The 15783-nt window shown below is 41.3% G+C and overlaps 2 protein-coding genes across 3 annotated transcripts in view; one reads left to right on the forward strand and one right to left on the reverse strand.

Annotated features, from left to right (window-relative positions):
* Positions 1–1085: 1085 nt before the first annotated feature.
* On the reverse strand, positions 1086–9125 carry LOC310796787 (acyl-CoA-binding domain-containing protein 5A-like; the record flags this gene model as incomplete). Its single annotated transcript, XM_083659021.1, has 13 exons — positions 9043–9125; positions 8445–8568; positions 7891–7963; positions 6717–6873; positions 5991–6029; positions 4617–4841; positions 3588–3773; positions 2861–2955; positions 2529–2718; positions 1558–1745; positions 1419–1469; positions 1194–1309; positions 1086–1098 (listed from the first exon to the last, which is right to left on the reverse strand). Exons 1-13 carry the CDS (start codon positions 9122–9124, stop codon positions 1086–1088), a joined length of 1539 nt encoding a protein of 512 aa, XP_083515147.1. The 5' UTR covers position 9125.
* A 1427-nt stretch (positions 9126–10552) lies between these two features.
* The window catches only part of abi1b (abl-interactor 1b), a 41222-nt gene continuing 35991 nt past the window's right edge, over positions 10553–15783 (forward strand). For both annotated transcript variants that reach the window (XM_083659418.1, XM_083659419.1), the window contains exon 1: positions 10553–10683. In XM_083659418.1, the coding sequence (XP_083515544.1) occupies positions 10567–10683 (117 nt within the window). In that variant the 5' untranslated portion in view covers positions 10553–10566. The remainder of the gene's footprint in view (positions 10684–15783) is intronic.

Here is a 15783-nt window from a genome sequence, read left to right on the forward strand (position 1 = left end):
TTTCTATGTTTTTGTAAATCAAATAATTAAGTTTAATGATTCATCAATTTGCTGGGGACTCCCTGGGATGACCTCAAGGACCCCTGGTGGTCCCCTGACTGCACCTTGAGAACCACTATATTGTACCTTACTGTAGGTCTACAGTACATGGTTCTTCCCTTAAACTGTAGCCTACAACTAAAAACAAAAATAAAATAATAAAAATAGAAAAAATAAAGCATTTCATCAACTATTGGCATGCTACTAAATGACAAGATAATATACTAACAAATGTAAAAAAAGAAAAAAAGAAAAAAAAGGATAAGTCTACTAAAAAACATTCAGATAAAAAGGATTGCATGATGCTTTTTGCCAAAGTAAAATATTTGAGACCACTGCATTGAACATATTAAATAAGCATAAATGCCAATTATTATCACCAAAGATGTTTATTTGGTCAAAACAGAAGTGTCCCTGACACAGTCCCACATACCACACAATGAAAATGAAAGGCTACAAGTACATCTGTTCCTCTGGGTTCTGTTACGGAAAGTTATACATTTCCAATAAGTACTTTGCTACACACACAGATCTCAGAAACATATCACGTAACCTTTGGATAAAATACATGTTGTGAAGTGTACAATAAATAAATAAAAAACAGCTGTCAAATGTAAATGACATAAAATAAATAATCATTTGAGATCCTTAGCTACTGTATGATCATGGTATCAGTTTACTTCCATGAAAAGCTGACTCAGGTCTGACACATAAAGCTCCTGGAGATCATCTCCTCCTGTTAGGCTTATTGGAATGGAGCAAGTGCACCAGCTTCAAGCAACTGCCTACATCTATAATACATAAACAGTGACTTTCTGAAAGATCTCGTGTCCTTAACCTCCAGCCTATTGAGTCTCCTTTAAAGCCTTTTTCCCATCATTAATGCACCTAACGTAGCCTATCCTTTACTGCTAGTGTGTGACCACTCTCCATCAGTGGCATAAAAAACCTAACAGCAAGCGTCAAACAAAAATGCAACTGTTTCACCCACACGAGTAGAACCAGCATTCGTGTACTGTGATCGATTCAGATGCTCCTCCAAGCATTCAGCTGATTTTCCTGCAGAGAAGAGTTAAAACAGTTAGAATCTATGTATTTTGAAGTATACTAGAAATGGGCTACAAGTGACGCTATTTGACTCAAATTTGGCTCACCTTCTTTTCCACTGTAAGTAAAGGTGGACGAGCCAATGGGCGATCAGAGGCCAGACTGTAGTCATCACCACTGTGACTGGAGACAAGTGAAAAGGCCACCAAAACGCTCTCTGGAACTACAGATATATAGAATTGTGACAATGCTTTTCTAAAATGCCATCATAATAACAGCAACCATTTTCAAATTTTAATAAAAAGCTGATAAACTGTGGAAAGGATAACGACCTTTCGTGCAAGGGGGAGGGAGTGTTCCTGCCTCGGCGAAGGCGATCTTGACTGAAAAATGAAATTGGGGACATTTTTAGAAATCAAATCAAAGGCTTGAATAATGGCAAAAACACCCTACAGGCGTGACTTCTCTCACCTGCGACACAGTGAGCACCTCCAGGGTGTGCAGCCGGTGCAGCACACTGGCCATGTCGTCCTGCAGCCTCAGAAGCGCCATGGCGATCTGCTCGTGGACGTTGATGTTTTCCCTGGCGCTCTGTGAGACAGCGCCGCAGACGTTGACACACAGCTGGGAGCCACAGCCGGCCCTGGGGGACTGAGAGCCTGGCATGGGTGTCAGAATGTGACAGCTTAAAGCTAAGTGTTTTGACAGTAAAATAACCATAAATAAATGGGATGTATTATACATGATTATAGATTATATTATTCCTTCCTCAAGGTGGAAAGTTGCATATTATAGAGTACCGCAGGGATGACATATTTTTGTCGGCTTAATCAGAAATCACCGCCATATTGGTTCATAGGGGGAAAAGGCTATATGGGATTTCAGAATGGGGTTTTCGGTTACAGTAAATGCATGAAATACAGTAAGGTCTGTGGTTAACACAAGCTTATGGGGGTGGTAATTTGTGTTCAGCAGGATAATCTTCACAAACACGGACCACTTTTATCGCTTTTGAAGCGTGTTCTGAAAATTACATGAAAACGCATTTACGCTTGAAAAGTCAAAAAGTGGCCGTCATCTGTGAAGATTATCCTGCAGAACACAAATTACCACTCCAATAAACTTTTGTTGACCACAGACCTTATTTTATGCATATAACCCCGAAATACCCATTCTAAAAGCCCATTCACTTTTCCCCTTACAAACGAAGTGCTACTTCCGGACTCATTCCTGTGGTACTATAGCCCTTAAAAAGTGTTTTGAACAGAGGGAAAGGTGAAAGTGTGCTATTAAATGATGTTGAATGATGTTGATGACATTGAAAAACATAATTTAATGAGACTCACACAAACTCTGCAGTGTATTAGGCAAGCGAATGCTTTTCAGGAGCATTAATAAATCAGGTTAATGATTAGAAAGGGATACAGTGACTGCAGCCTCACCTCTCCCTCTCCTTGACAAGCAGCTGGTGTGCTGGACTGTGCTGATCCCTTCTTCAAGGTGGGCTTTTCCCATCAGCGTCTGATGATCCTCCACTCCATTCAGTGTCACCTGACTCTCCACCCAAAGCTCCTTTCGCCTCACCGAGACAGCTCTGGATCCAGATGACTGGACTACTGATGTACCCAGCCCCTTGATGGGAAAACACATTAGAGTCATCCACAGGATGAATAGCCATATGGGACAGAACACACGTTAAATTGATATTTCACTTTGTAACTTCGTGACGTTCTATTATCTTGCTCCAGACGTAGCAGCAGGGATACTACTACACCTCTTCCATGGCTGGATGCTCCATGGAGTCACAGAATTCCTCGTTGTCGGAGTCTGTGGCTCGGCAGTTCTTCTCGGGAACGCCGTCACTGTGATCTGGATGGTGCAAAACACACAACACATCAATTAAAAAAACACAGTTCTTTAATATGTACTCTGGTTATTTTTTATGTTTCAATAATGTGATGCTTATTCATACTTAAATATATTGAGCATATTTCAGATGATATTTCATAGTTCATAGTCAGCAATTGAGACAGTTACAAACATCTATTAACAACTGTAAATACATCCATATATGTAGCCATATAACATGTGCAACATATGTGTGTAAGTTTCTATCACCCCACAATTGTTTCTTAAATTTTTCTTTTTATTGCTTATTTTACATCATATTTTTGTGCTTACGGTATATATATTTTCCCCCTGCTAATGTCTTATTACCTTCCCCACAGGGATAATTTATGTTTTATCTTCTCTTATCTTAGAGTCCTTACATAAAAAAGAAATTGGAAAGTAAAAGTACCTACCTACGTACCTACTGTACCTACCTACCTACCTACCTACCTACCTACCTACAGTATCTACTACAGATTCACTTTCACCCTTTGTTAAGTGTGTGTGGTCGAAACGTTCTACACGAGTAAACTACAGTATAGCAACAAATGTTTTTTCTTTGCTAGCTTAGCATTTTTTTGGTCTTATTAGAGACTCTTGTGTCTTCTTACCACTGAGGTGGCTGTAAGAGCCGGGCTCCACGGAGCAGGCCAGCTCCTCTTCCTCCAGCTGGCTGTTGAGGGAGCTGTGTGTCCCGTTGGTGACGGAGGACATGCTGGTGCTGATGGAGCCCCTGGGGTCAAACCCCCACCTCCTGTCCTGCACCCTCCGCTGCCTCGGGTCGGCACTCCTCCACTCTGAGAGGGGGAGGGAGAGAGAGAGACACACACACACACACACACACACACACACACACACACACACACACACACACACACACACACACACACACACACACACACAGACTGATAAAGCAAAACATGTACTTTATGTGGTTTTTGTCAATGACAACATTGAGAGAGTTGATGATGTATGATGAATGTAACATAATTTTGATGTTGATGTAACGACGAAACGCACAGCAATGATGACTGCACTCTTTTTGTCAAGTTCCCCGCCAAAAAAACAAGAAAATGTCTCGGGTGTGTTAATTAAAATAACTCAGCGCAGCATAGAAGACAAAAGAGAATTTGCACACTATCAAGGTAAAAATAGGTCAGCTGATGCAAAAAAGCCACAATATATTTTTACATGGTGACAAGGTGTGAAAAAGGTGCAGGAAAAAGTAAAAGTGCACAAACAGAAAATCATCAGTTCATTTTGTCGTCTCGTCTATATGAATGGTGTTGCAGCGAAAACACACTCCACTCAAACAGACTAAATGGGAGATCTCTGTGTAAGCAAACAACCTGCTTTGCAGAGCATTTTTCAGCATGTCTTCAAATCCTACTGGAAAACACACCGCAGAGCATGTTCTGTGCTTACACTGCCATCAGGGTTAGGTTATGGGAATCCCAGTCGAGGTTTGGGACATATAACGGCAGGTTGTCCTGTTCTATTACATAAATGATACTCAATGCCCTCTACTCAGTGTGTGTGTGTGTGTGTGTGTGTGTGTGTGTGTGTGTGTGTGTGTGTGTGTGTTTGACAACAACCTTGCAGCACAAAACAGCTCACACAACTAGAACTACTGATGGTACCTTTTTTATCCTCCTCTTCATCTTCTGTAGTGTCTTCTTCTTCTTCTTCATTGCTCTCCTCTTCCTCACTTTTCTCCGAATCACTACTTTCCTCTTTCCTCTCCATTTTGCTATTTTCATTGCTTAATTCCTCAGCCGCCCCGCTACTGACAGTTATGCTTTGAACATTGCTTTCTTTGCCATTTTCTTGGAGGTTTTGTATATCAGCCCACAGATCCCCAAAGCCTGAACAGTGAGGGAAAACACTCTTGATTAAGTCTTCATGAAGGATTTCCAATAATTGCAGGTTGTGCAGCATAAATCTACAGGAAGCAAAGACACGCTCACGCCATCTACAATATTAACGTGTTGATGCAACATCTTGCAGGCTCTACAAACTACGACTGTACTGCAAAACAACGCACACAACAACATAGGCAGCGGTCAAGAGGTGTGACTCTGGTGTGACTTGAGCCCCAAGTCAGTCTCAAGTCTTCAGGCACAAGTCTCAAGTCAAGCCCCAAGTCCAAATGTACAACAACAAGTCAGGGGAGAACAAATCAGGAGTCCAGAATCAATTTAATATCTTAAAGAAAACTAAATATCTCAAGAGTTTTTAATGCAATATGGTTTTAATATGATAGAAACATGGTAAGAGAATCATGAGTTTGATTTTATATAATACATTTAAACTTCAATCAATTCAATTACTCCATACAAATTTAGAAAACAGAATTTAAATTCAGTCGTCTGCTGGAACAAATCTCATCGCTTTCAATCTGAGGGTCAATGAGACAAACACAAGATCTCAAGTCAAGACTTTAGAAACCTGTTCAAGTCATCAAAGTACAAGTCAGAGTAAAGTCCCAAGTCTCCAGAACCCAAGTCAAGTCTCAAGTCAAGTCTCAAGTCAAGTCTCAAGTCAAGTCTCAAGTCAAGTCTCAAGTCAAGTCTCAATTCAAGTCTCAAGTCAAGTCTCAAGTCAAGTCTCAAGTCAAGTCTCAAGTCAAGTCAAAAGAAATTAAAATTGTGACTCGAGTTGAGGCCAAGTCACATGACTCGAGTCCCCACCTCTGCATAGGCCGACCACCAACACACTAACTACGGAAAGACACACATCAGATACAGTACAGATGACACACACTATTCCCGCCCATCCACTTAGTACCTGCAGTGTATTAGCATTGACTTCTAGTCTATTTCAGCTCTAGTTCAGCCAAGGACAGCGCACTCTGCCTGCCTCTGTCTGCATGTAAACAAGGTTTAAATGATCTAATACACTGTGGGACCGAGGAGAGGAGAGGAGAGGAGAGGAGAGGAGAGGAGCAGGACACCAAAGGAACTCCACCACATCTACTGTGTCTTCTACAGCTACTGCAAACAGCAAAGACTTGCCTTCCATAAGTGGCTTGTGGAATGACTTCATCAACTCATCTAGTGACAAAAGACACAAGACAGAGGCTTAAAAAAATCATCTCTGAGAATTAGCAGCAGCAACAATGACTCATTGTGCTACATCCCACTTGAGCAGCTGATATAGAATGGAATTTCACCACTCTTCATCCTGCTATATAATGATTATAGCAGCTAATATACAGTAAACCAAATTGATTTAACTTTATTATATATCAGCAGCTATACAATCTTTTTTTTTCCAAGTTTTTTATTTTTTCCGCTCCCATTTTTTCCACAATTGTATTGGCCAATTCCCCCTGCTGTCACGGTCGTTGCTCCACCCCCTCTGCCGATCTGGGTAGCACATCCTTCCTCCGATACATGCGCAGTCGCCAACTGCTTCTTTTCACCTGACAGTGAGGAATTTCCCCTTGCAGGACTTGTAGCACGTGGGAGGATCACACTATTCCCCCAAGTTCCCCTCCCCTGAGAACAAGCGCCCCGACCGACCAGAGAAGGCACTAGTACAGCGACCAGGACACATACCCCACTGGCTTCCAACCCGCAGACATGGCCAATTGTATCTGACCAAGTCGGAAGTACCGCTGCCGGGTGGTAGGCGAGTGCTTTGACCTCTACACTGCCCACATGCCCCTGCAGCCATACTGTCTTCTTGATTTAACCATGTTTGGTTGTGGAGTGACTGCTTCATTTTTGGTCACGTACCTGCGTGTTGTGCAAAAGGCCTGGTGAAGGCCCGTTTGTCCACCTCGTTCTCTTCGTCTTCCTCTCCTCCTAATCCTGCCTCCACCCCGGAGTAGAAGGTACCCAGCTTCTCCACCAGGTCCGACACTTCATCAGAGATTGGGATGGTCTCCAGAATCTGACAAATTATAAGGTTTGTGTTAAAAAAATTAAGACTTTTGGTTTTCACTATCTTCAGTTAAAAGTAACAATAAAGTAAAGCTCACATTGTATGTTTGTATAAATATATGTGGGAGGATTGTGTGTAGTCAGCTGAGAACAAATTAACAAGAAATAAATATATATTGCCTACTAGGCTGGCCAATTTATTTGTTGGGCCAATTAATTAGTGCTGATTAGAGAATCGGTTATTGCTGGAAGCGAATGCCTCTTATGCGCTATGATGTGGAAAATTAATAATGCTGTTTGTGGGAGCTGTCTGTGCTGTTCATTAAGAGACTCTAAAGCAGCATTAGAAAAATTGCTAATATAGAATTTGGTACGAGCCTTCAAAAATATATAATTATCAGTATCTACGCACACTGTCAAAAAGAAGGGACTCCAAGTGAAGGACTGATGAACTGATGGACTGAAGAAGATGAATCAAACGGCTTTCCATTTGCCAATACATTAAAGGAACACTCCGCCCATTTTCAACCAGCTTTGTATCATTAGAACATCAGTAGTATATCAGAAAACTGTAAACGGTTTTGAAGTCTGTCATTTAATTTGACAGTTATTGAGTGTTAAAGTGTGGACCAGTGACATCACTGGTCCACACTAACTCAAATTAATAACTCATTAACTCAAATCAACTCTCAATAACTGTCAAACTAGATGAATGATGAATAGTTTGACAGTTATTGAGAGTTGATTTGAGTTAATGAGTTATTAATTTGAGTTAGTGTGGACCAGTGATGTCACTGGTCCACACTTTAACACTCAATAACTGTCAAATTAAATGACAGACTTCAAAACAGTTGACAGTTTTCTGATATACTACTGATGTTCTAATGATACAAAGCTGGTTGAAAATGGGCAGAGTGTTCCTTTAAGTGTGAAAGGAGATAGGAGGACTGGTCCAAGGTTATTTCTGTTTATGCTTCTGTATGCTGCTTAATATTCAGAGTTGATTTATTGAAAGGGCGGGGCTTACCAGCTGGATGTCGTCAACATAATTCATCATGGCTTCCTCCTTTGTCATATTTCCTAAGGAACTCCATGCATCCCTGGCAACACAAAATCTCAGTTTCACTTCAGTGCTGACAGGAAAGTGGGTGGGGACACTTGCTGTACACTATACAGTAATAACCATATGAATCTTTATTTTTTACAAAAGCAACATCTCTTCAGGTGTGTGTTAAAGCACAATCAATCAGCAGCATAATCCATTAAAAAAAAAAGCTATACCATTATCAAACTCCTCTGTCTCTGGGCAAAAACATCAACCAATTTTAGGACTTGGCATTTAGTTTTTCCTCTATCATTCACTGCTTTATTTTCCCTTCTCAATATCGAAATTTCAAAGGGCCCCTCCTCTGTCTGAGCCCGCTTTCAAGTGCTCTTGCTGCATCTGAGACATGCGACTGACTGCACACCTGTTCTACATGCATGTCTCTGGTGCGGCCAGGAGACAGAACGGTCAATAGAGGTGTGGAGTATAGCTGCTACACCTTAAATGGACATTGGGCGCACTGTGAAAGCAGTTACCATTTGGCTTTACCACGACTGTCCCAGAAGCCGGAGGGTCTGGGGAAGTTGCAGGGTCCCAAGGTGGCCTGCTTGTAGTAACTGTAGAACATCAGCATCATGTCATCAGACGGCTGGAAAGAACCTGAGGGGGACAGAAGAAGAAGAACTGGAATCATTACAAGCAGGCTCTGGTATTGCTACTGTAGGGTACATACATAATAGCCACCCATGACATTTTGCTTCATTTTACAGCCGACAGCTTAGAAATGTCATATGAAACAGCATGTATTATTGTGTTAAGATATGTGAGCTATACCCGAGGTGTTAATGACTGAGCTCTTCTTGTTCCCGCAGCTTTATCAACAGAGTGCCAGCCAAGAAAGGACCGACTTCTTAAATGCTCAGAATGTAGGTCAGCCTACTGTCTGTGATTGGTGTTCTAATCTAGTGTTTGTTTACACACCAATAATAAACAGATAATCATATAGCCTAAGCCAACCATTGCTGTCTTTAAATCCATCTCACTCCCATTGTCACATAAACTAGAATAGAATAGAATAGAATAGAATAGAATAGAATAGAATAGAATAGAATAGAATAGAATGAGTCACCACACCATCTTCAGGCAAACTCCGGATCACTCTAACTGCGGCAGCAAATTTTGCCTCCAGGCTGGATCTGTCCTCCTCCTGCGCCATGCTCCACTATAGTCCCAACCAGGATGACAGAAGCAGAGTCTTCACATCTTCAAGAGGAATTTGAAGCCATTATTAGAAACAAAACCGCCAAGTGTTCGCTGATGGACGATTCAACACGTTTTGTTAGCATTGCAGCTAGTTGCTAATTAGCTAGGGATGCAGGTGTGTGTGTGTGTGTGTGTGTGTGTGTGTGTGTGTGTGTGTGTGTGTGTGTGTGTGTGTGTGTGTGTGTGTGTGTGTGTGTGTGTGTGTGTGTGTCAGAGATGGTCGGATAAATCCACAGACAGTATAAAACACATGCCTGAGGGTATGGCATCGTCTGTTTAGCTCTGACAGGCTGTATTCTGCAGGGAAAATGCCGTCATGGTAGATGTGTAAGAATCTCACCATAAAGTTCATGTCTGCCGGACGGTGCAATTATGTTTTATTGCCCGGTGTCTGCAATATCCATTGGCAATATCACAAGGCGAATTCGGTAAAGGATGAGCCGAGCAGCCAACATATGATTAGCAAATGCATCTGGGAAATGTAGTTCTGTTGAATGAAACCTTGGCAACGCGTGTGCATGCTCGGCGCTTGCGCCTTCAATTCCCACAAACCATTGCTAAAAGAGATCAGAGCCGCAGTGATGTATGGGAAATGTAGTGTTATGAGGCAAGCCTGCTTCTGCGAACATGTTTAGCAAATATATTAGTGTCACAGGCTTTGTTACGTTAAAATAATCCTCAAGGAAAATATGTTAATATAATAATAATTAATATTTATTCTTACCAGTTCTCATAGTGTGTCTGCGGTATTCAATAGGCCTATTTACTAGCCTATATAAATTGTAATTCGTAAGAGCTGATCTGTTTATTCATACAAATACAGCTATGTTAAGTCATATGTAATTAATTGTTTCAATAAATAATAAAATTACAGTTAATCCATAATGGTGGGGTTCCAGAGACGAATTCCAACTAAATTGAACTGCTTATCAATGTGTCATGACTGGGTTGACCAAAAACAATGATGATGATGATGATGATGATTATTCTTTAAAGAATAATAATAATAATAAAGGTAATAATAATAATATTATTATTATTATTATTATTATTGCACTGCAGTGCTGCTACAGTCGGACGCAGCTGTGCGCTATTCAGAAACCTCAAAAACCCATGCAAAAACCTCATATTTTGCATCTCAATTAATGCTCCATCGCAGTAAAACCTTATTGGTCCTCGTCTGTCTCCAAACCAATCGTAGTCCACCCCGCTGCCAGCGTAGCTGTGATTTGTCACGGGTGGCTGTGAATTCGAGGCCAGCGGCCCCACAATGCCAGGCGGGGGAGCCCCTTTCCTTTCTCAGCAACACACACACACCACAGACAGTCAGCATCACCGCCTGCCTGCCTCGCCTCACTAAAGCACAGGGAGGAGAGAAATGCGAAGGGATGTAAGATGGCAGAGCTACAAATGCTATTAGAGGAGGAGATCCCTGCCGGCAAAAGAGCTCTTGTGGAAAGCTACCAGAACTTGTCCAGGGTCGCGGAATACTGTGAAAATAATTATGTGCAGGTAAGCGAGGGCTAACCGCCTTTTAAAATGGTGAATTTATCTCTTATCTCCGTCGTGTTTTGCGGTGCTGTAGTGGAAGTGAGTAAAACCACAGGGACAGGAAATGCTACCCGTACCGAAAGGAATCCTCAAACCGCTACACGGGCTGGCATTGTACCCTCCCTTTACCCCCGGTATAATGGCTCAGTTTCAGCTCCGTGCCGTGCCGTACCGGACTGGGCTAGCTTTATTACCGCCTAGCTAGTTCGGGGGTCTCGGCCCTGTCGTATTCACATTCACAGGCTCAGGCTATAACGTTACTCAATACTCCATGTCAATGTTCGCTGCTGGGGGCTTTGAGAGGGTGTGTCGTTGTTATGATCAAGTGCTTTATCACGTTTGTCACTGACTGCATTCTCCTTGATAGGTGCCTGTGTTAAAGGAGTCCAAAAACCTTTGCCCGCATTGATTTATTTCGCCATGGTTTATGGCTATCGACCTATAGCATGTTATTATTAATTAATAACAAGCAAGCGGGCGTTACGTATTTAGGCCACATAATGGTGGTGTTATGGGACATTTCGCAGGCGAATCTTATGACCAATCCAATCGATCCATATTATTATTTTTTAAGATATAGGGGAATATCAGAGAAAAGCTATAAGATACTAAAAGTACGATAAGGTCAGCATTAGCAATAGTAAGTAGACTGAGTATCATCACAGACATACTATATCTCCCCATATGAGTTACTATAGGAATATAATTGTTTTTCACCTGGCTTCCTTATGATCAACTAACATTGTCAGGATCCAAGCCTATAACATCTATGATCACTTCAGAGGCATCATTTAAGTAGGCCATCATGGCTTGATACACATGGTACATGATACACATGTAGCAGGGATAAGCGTGCATCATCAGAGATGTGTATTGTGTAACTACAGGGATTTTCACTGAAAGCCACTCATGCTGTGGATATGAAGGCATATCTACTACTATCTACTACTACAGTGTTTCTAGAGACCAGAGGGGAGTGCACATTCAGCCATAATTTGCATGTAATCAAATGCATGTTTCAAAGTCATTCTAGGCATGCAGGCTTGTTTTTGCACACAGATTGAGTGATACATTTATGGCCTAAAGCAGTGCTTCCCAAAAACTGGGGTCGACCAGGGGTCCTTGAGGTGGGTTCCAGCAAAATGAGGAATGGTTTCATTATTATTTCATGCATTATAGAGAAAGTTATAGGAATGACTTTTCTGAACACAGGCTTCACTGTTATTTCCAACCTACAATATAAATATATATATTTTTGTACTAGAACATAATTATCCAACAAGAAAAAGTTTTCTCAGATAAGAGGCTCCTTCAGACAAAATCAAATCAATGTGATCTGTTGGTGGGGGCTTGGCATGAAAATGTGTGGGAACACATAGGCCCTAACTGCCCATTTGTGAGATTGTGAGTGGACATCATAGACCACCAGTGGTTTTGAATAGTGCTCTGTGAATGGCTGTCAACTCAGCTGTTAGAGTCCTTTGACAATTAAAATATTTTGTTCAAAGGTTGTGCCAGATTATTTTTCAGGCTTTACATGAAGAAAGGTCTCTCTCGGTCATAAACCCTGTTGATGAAAACAGTTTGGGAGGAAATTCTAAGCTTCTGTTTATATACTGTAGTACAGTGATACTCAACTTGCGACCAGATGCAACCCACGACAGAGTACAGAGTGGCCCCCCTAATTCACAATGAAAACCAACAATATAACATTTTACTGAGCTCCAGATAAATTGCCAAATATCACCGCCTGCTCGTCACCCAGGCATGTATATGTTCTTAAGTAACTTAACCTAGCTAACTATCCTGTGTGCACAAAGTCCTCCAACTGACCGGTCAGTTGGAGGAACTGACCGGTCAGTTGGTTGGACATGTTTGGTTAATTTTCTTTTTGGAGAGATCCTTTGATTTGTTCGGGAAGAGGGTTTACTCTGAACAGATTTGAGAACTGAATTGAAGCGAACAAACTGAATTTCTAACTTTTGTTTATTGTTATTATTTGTTGTTTGTTTAAAATAAATGCAGTCCATTTAACGCTGAACTCTATTTTTGATTATTTGGACTTGTCTGTAAAGGACACTTTTCTTTTGTGAGTGGTTTTCATTGTACCACCATTGCTAAATGGTAAATGGACTGCATTTATATAGTGCTTTACAATATGCCTACATTCACCCATTCATACACAGAGGGTGGGAAGCTGCCACGCAGAGTGCTGGCACAGCCATTCAGGAGCAATTTGGGGTTCAGTGTCTTGCCCAAAGACACCTCGACATGCAGACTGGAGGAGCCGGTGATCTAACCACCGACCTTCTGATTAGTGGATGACCCGCTCTACCTCCTGAGCGATGTCCGCCATTGAACTTGTGTTTGTATTGTCGCTCTGATTATTGCTTTGATTATTTGTTTGCATTCTGCTTGGTGGTTCAGATTGATGCGACGTTGGTTCATGGCAGAGTGTAAAAATCTTAAACATCAAAATTGTCAGACTAAACTCTGGCTGGCACCCCAAAAACCTACAATCAGCTACAGAAAAAATTATATTATTGATGTTTGTTTATTAACTGGCCGCTGGCCTTCTGTCATTTTGTGAAAGCGGCCCCTGGGCATTGGGGGAAAGCAAGTTGAGTATCCCTGCTGTTGTATTAGCAATGGGTGAGATGTAGCCCTGGTATATTGATTTTAGAATGGATTGAATTAAATTGGACTAATCTGGATAAATTTGTTGAATATGATGTGTAGGCCAGGACACCTGCTGCAGCATGACAATATTTCATTTAAAATGGTATTTTGACACACATTTCACCTTTAACAAATATTGCACCTCCTGCGATTTGAAAATTGCAGTATAGGCCATATTGAGATTGAGATAAAAATGTTGCTTGATTGTTCAACCCTAATCTGGATTATTGTGCGTTGGATGATTGTTTTGGCAGACTGCCTCTGGTTGCACAGGCAGGTTGGCAACGTGACCTTCTGTGTCAGCCCACTCACTCACTACGAGGCTGTGACTTGATTCTAACTCATATGTAAGAAATGTGATTATCCAGCAGGTCACACCACTAAAGGATGTGATTATCCAGCAGGTCACACCACTAAAGGAAATGGAATTATGCGTGTGAGGTGGTTTGTAGATTGGCAACAGACAAACTCAAATCTGCTTTGTAGATTTCTGACATGTGGTTGGTTGATGCATATCATAGATGCATATCATCTCTGGTCACATAGACCGATGTGACTAATATCCAGAATGCACCGTGGCTTTTTATAGATTTTGATAACTGGCCACATTCAGATGCGTGCTCTTTAAGTTTTCTGGCATTCGTAAGAATAAAAATGAATCAGCATTTTGTGAAGCTGCCGTGTTAATAAAAACAACAAACATGACCAATCAACTCATTCATATTCATGTGCACAGGCAGAATTAAAAAAAAAATTAAGCAGACATAATGCCAAGACCATGGTGAAGACTACAGTTGTTTCATGCATGTATGCACCTCATCCCCTTTACTGTTGATTTTCCATGTAGGCTCACTTTCCACGGCAATATCTGGAATATTCTGTTTATTTACTGTATGTACACAAGGTCAGGATAGTCATGCAGGGAATATGAAGATGCATCTATGCAGCTTCTCAATAATGACGTCTGCGCCGGGGTATGAAAGAAAATGATCCAGAATGACACATTGACGCATGATGATCAGTACACATACTGTACCCTGAACAAACATAACAGGGATGAAATGAACAGTAAGGAGAATGTGAATGTGTTAGCATAAACTCAGATGATGTACTGTAGACATGGAAAGTGTCTGTGTTCAGAACAAAGCTCTGAATTGGGTGTATTGCTCCCGATGGAAGACCATGTTTTTATATATTTTTTTGTCATATATTGTCATAGACTTAAAACACTGTACATAGCGCTTTCCTTTAACCGGGGGGATGGCAATTTATTAATGAATGCAGCCATCCTATAAAATGGAATAGCAAAAGTGTCATAAACATCGAGATATGCCAAGCACGCCTTGATATGGAAATGCACAGTGTGTCGCGTCGGAGTAAAATTGTTTCATTCCCAAATGAGATACTACTCGCCATTTGAAAAAGTGACAACTACCTCCTAGAAAATGATTGAAGGTAATGAAAGTAGTATGTTGTTTATGCTATTGAAGTTATTGCCTTTCTTCATGCCTTCGCTTACAAAAATAGCTACTTTTTAGGTCACATGATCAGTTTATGGGTCACATTCCAGGAATATACTTGAATGCATATTTTTGCAATGGGTGAACGAACGCAGAGAGACGCGGCTGGGCTCATTTTTTAAGTTACGGAACGGCACATTCACTCATTGGTAATAGAAAACACTTTGTGAACATTTATTTTCCGGCCAAACTTACGGATCATTCATTGTATTAGAAGATGGTGTTTTTCTCAACAGAATGGCCTGTAGTGAAAACCATTAGGAGCAGGAAAAACAACAATACCATTGTATGAGGAAGGAAAAGTCGTTAAATTTGACATCGGGGCAAGCGTGTTTAGTCAAGCTTCCTACATGGGACATGGAGTTATGAATGAATCAGAAGAGCTAGTGCTGAAGGGTGGAAGCCCATGAATCGACTACTAAATATGTCCCAGTTGTTGCCCCAACCTCAAATCACATGACACCCCTCTGACTCATAGCTGTTTCATTCATGACTCACACACACACACACACACACACACACACACACACACACACACACACACACACACACACACACACACACACACACACACACACACACACACACACACACACACACACACACACTGTACTTTACTATGATATGACACTCAGTAATTGCGTTATTTTACTGCATTATTCAGACTCAGCCCAGCGTTTAAAAAAGACAAATCCCAAGAGCCACTCTTAGAAAAGCCTTTTTGTAAGCGTATTATAATAGCATTATATCTAAAAGAGGGGCAGACAGAGCGAGGGGGAGAAAGAGCAGGGGAGGAGAAGAGATCCGTCGTGTATTAGGGAGATTACGGTTATTAACTTATTACCCTGGGTTTTCTACGCTG

Source organism: Poromitra crassiceps (assembly GCF_964638095.1).
Source record: "Poromitra crassiceps genome assembly, chromosome: 23".
In the NCBI taxonomy this organism is placed as follows: domain Eukaryota; kingdom Metazoa; phylum Chordata; class Actinopteri; order Beryciformes; family Melamphaidae; genus Poromitra; species Poromitra crassiceps.